The sequence below is a fragment of the Cicer arietinum genome, chromosome 7 (assembly GCF_000331145.2).
Source record: "Cicer arietinum cultivar CDC Frontier isolate Library 1 chromosome 7, Cicar.CDCFrontier_v2.0, whole genome shotgun sequence".
NCBI lineage: Eukaryota > Viridiplantae > Streptophyta > Magnoliopsida > Fabales > Fabaceae > Cicer > Cicer arietinum.
In genome coordinates, this window is record NC_021166.2 from 58,556,070 (window position 1) to 58,558,676 (window position 2,607).

Genomic DNA, 2,607 nt, shown 5'->3' on the forward strand with positions numbered 1-2,607 from the left:
ATTCGGGTTTTAAGAGTAGGTTTTAGGTGATAACTAAAAAGTTAGTTGATAGCTAATAGCTGATAACTATAACTTATAATTTATAGTTGAAAAACTAATTAATTGAACTGAAGTGTTTTATGAATTTGATTTTTAATAATATAAAATGATATAATTATTTAATTTAAAATAATAAAAAATATGATATTTTTATTCGATCTTTTGTGTATTGTTTTAGTCGATCTATTTTATTTTTGTATTCAATACATTTTTCTACTTCACTTTATTTCTTATGTTTTCTTCTCACGTGTATAAATAATAATCGTAAAAATCAATTCATTGTACTGTTTACAATTTGACATAAATAGTAAATTTAACTTTATGAATTTTTTATAAGATGAATAAGATGAAAAATTTTATGAATTATTTTGGCAAAAAACTAAATAAATTGAGTCTAGCTCTATTCAAGCATACCTTTGTCAATTTTGTGTTATGTGAGAGAGATTTTTGACATATATGAAGTTAAATTTTTTGCTCTCAATTTTGTTGACAAAGATTGAAAGTGTTACCTAAAAGTAATAACATCGCTGTGAATAAAAAAATAGCACCAAAAAAAGATATTAAAGATAATAAGTGAATAATAAATTAGTGAGACGACTTTTTATATATAAAAAATAATCTGAAATACTACTTGAAATAGCGTCTCATAATAAACTGTAAACTTGTGAGAAAAATTCTTTTACCAAACACATTTTATTCAATCCAACAAATTTATAAATTAATTTAATAAGTATGTTTAGCAAGATTATTTGTTTAACATCTTATTTGTCTAGCAAACTTTCTCTAAGACAGTGATAGAATCAAGATTATTTTGAAATTCTGTTCTAAGCCAGCTAAGCCTTGTTGGACTTCAATGTGAGCCTCAGTTTGTGGCAGTTATTCTGTTAAGAGTTTGTTTGGCTCAACTAACTCTCTCTCTCTCTCTCTCTATATATATATATATATGATGCACAGTGTAATATTCATAACAGTTAAAAAAAATATAGTGACAGATTCAGTTTTCTCTCTGTGTGAGTGTGTATGTGTGTTATGGAGTTTCCTGACGTTGATGATAATATTTATCTTGACGACCTTGATGATATGGACATGAGTTCAAATGTGAATGAAGTAAAACCTTCATCGAGCAATTTGGTAAAAAGAGAGAGAAAGAATGTAGAGAATCGTTTTGAGGAGTCAGTAAACTCTAATTCTATAGTTATGCGAAGTGATTCACAGCATGTGAAAGAAGAAAACACGGAAGTTGAATCCAGGGTGAAACAAGATAGTTTCCCTTGCTCAGAGTATGAAAAGGAGAAACCAGAATTAAAGGGACCTATAACGACTTTCTCCCAGTAAGCAGTTATTCTTGTACAAGTTGTATGGTTGTAGGGTTCTTCAGTTATTCTGATACATGTTTTCTATGCAATTCTAGATATAAAGAATATGTGCAGGAGTACCGTCATAAACATGGGAGTTATATCTCCCTGCACAAGATTTTGGAGGATTTCAGGTAAAAGTGTAAAACAGTCTTATATATGATTCAAGCTTTATTTTCTTTTCTATAACATATCACCCATTTGCAGGGCTGAGTTTAAGAAACTAGGCGAAGAGTTAGAAAATGCTAAAAGAAATGGCCATATGGATAGACATGAACAAATTTCAAAACAAATTAAGGAAACCTATCTGCGATACGGTTCTGTATGTTTTATTTCTCTTCACCCATGCATCAAGTATTCATAGAAATTTGTGTTTAGAAAATTCATGATACCTAATGTGAATTGCAGATACACAAGAGACAGAAGAAAATATTTATAGTTCTTCATGAAGAACTGAAGGTAATTATTACAATATTTTCGAACCTTGATTTATGAATCTTTTTCTTCATAGTTTATGTGCTTATCATACTTCTTTTTTCCGCTTCATGCAGAATATTAATCAAAGGATTAAAGACTTTGTTGCGTCCAAGAGAAAGTGAAAATTTTGGTAGAGCCGTATATTTGTACATAAATTGATTTTGTTTATGCCTAGGTCTGAGACTTTTTTTGGATTAGCATAATCTTCATTTTTTTCATGTCTGGATAAATGTAATATTTTTCTTGTCAAACAAGTTTAGATTGTTTCAACCTCCACATTTATGGCCAAATTTGAGACTGAAATTTCAAGCTCATAAGCCATAGAAATGAATAAAAATAGAAAGGCACATTCTTCATTTGAACTTATGCTTGGTCTTGCATACATGGTAATTATAACGAAACTGTTGCTATATAAAGCAAAGGGATTATTTTATAAGTCATAAAAATAGGTGCAACTAGACGTCCACATGTGCGATCCACAAGTGGTTTGAAAAAATTATACGTGAAAATAAATAATATAGTAATTTTAGTTTTCAATCGAGTGACTAAATAATAATTGCAATTTTTATTTTATAAGCTATACTTAATAAGAATGATTGGTCCATCATCACCATATCTTTCAAGAAACTGTTAAATATATTCAGTATTGACATTCCATAAAGTGCAATTGACTCTAATATTCCTATATTGTATATTACAATTTTTTTTTTTTTTAAGATAGTCCATATCTATAACA

General features: G+C 28.5%; 1 protein-coding gene across 1 annotated transcript; it reads left to right on the plus strand.

The window, feature by feature from the left end:
* The first annotated feature begins 1,020 nt into the window (after window positions 1-1,020).
* On the plus strand, window positions 1,021-2,237 carry LOC101499214 (uncharacterized). Its single transcript, XM_004510289.3, has 5 exons — window positions 1,021-1,370; window positions 1,451-1,528; window positions 1,602-1,716; window positions 1,803-1,853; window positions 1,946-2,237. Exons 1-5 carry the CDS (start codon window positions 1,060-1,062, stop codon window positions 1,991-1,993), a joined length of 603 nt encoding a protein of 200 aa, XP_004510346.1. The 5' UTR covers window positions 1,021-1,059; the 3' UTR covers window positions 1,994-2,237.
* Window positions 2,238-2,607: the final 370 nt, after the last annotated feature.

What these genes read in the sequence shown, in the direction of transcription:
- LOC101499214 (XM_004510289.3), top strand. Translation starts at nt 1,060, where the DNA reads ATGTGTGTTATGGAGTTTCCTGACGTTGATGATAATATTTATCTTGAC. An exon ending in CCTATCTGCGATACGGTTCT is followed by an intron (nt 1,717 to 1,802) that starts GTATGTTTTATT and finishes TGTGAATTGCAG; the next exon opens with ATACACAAGAGACAGAAGAA. An exon ending in TTCTTCATGAAGAACTGAAG is followed by an intron (nt 1,854 to 1,945) that starts GTAATTATTACA and finishes CGCTTCATGCAG; the next exon opens with AATATTAATCAAAGGATTAA.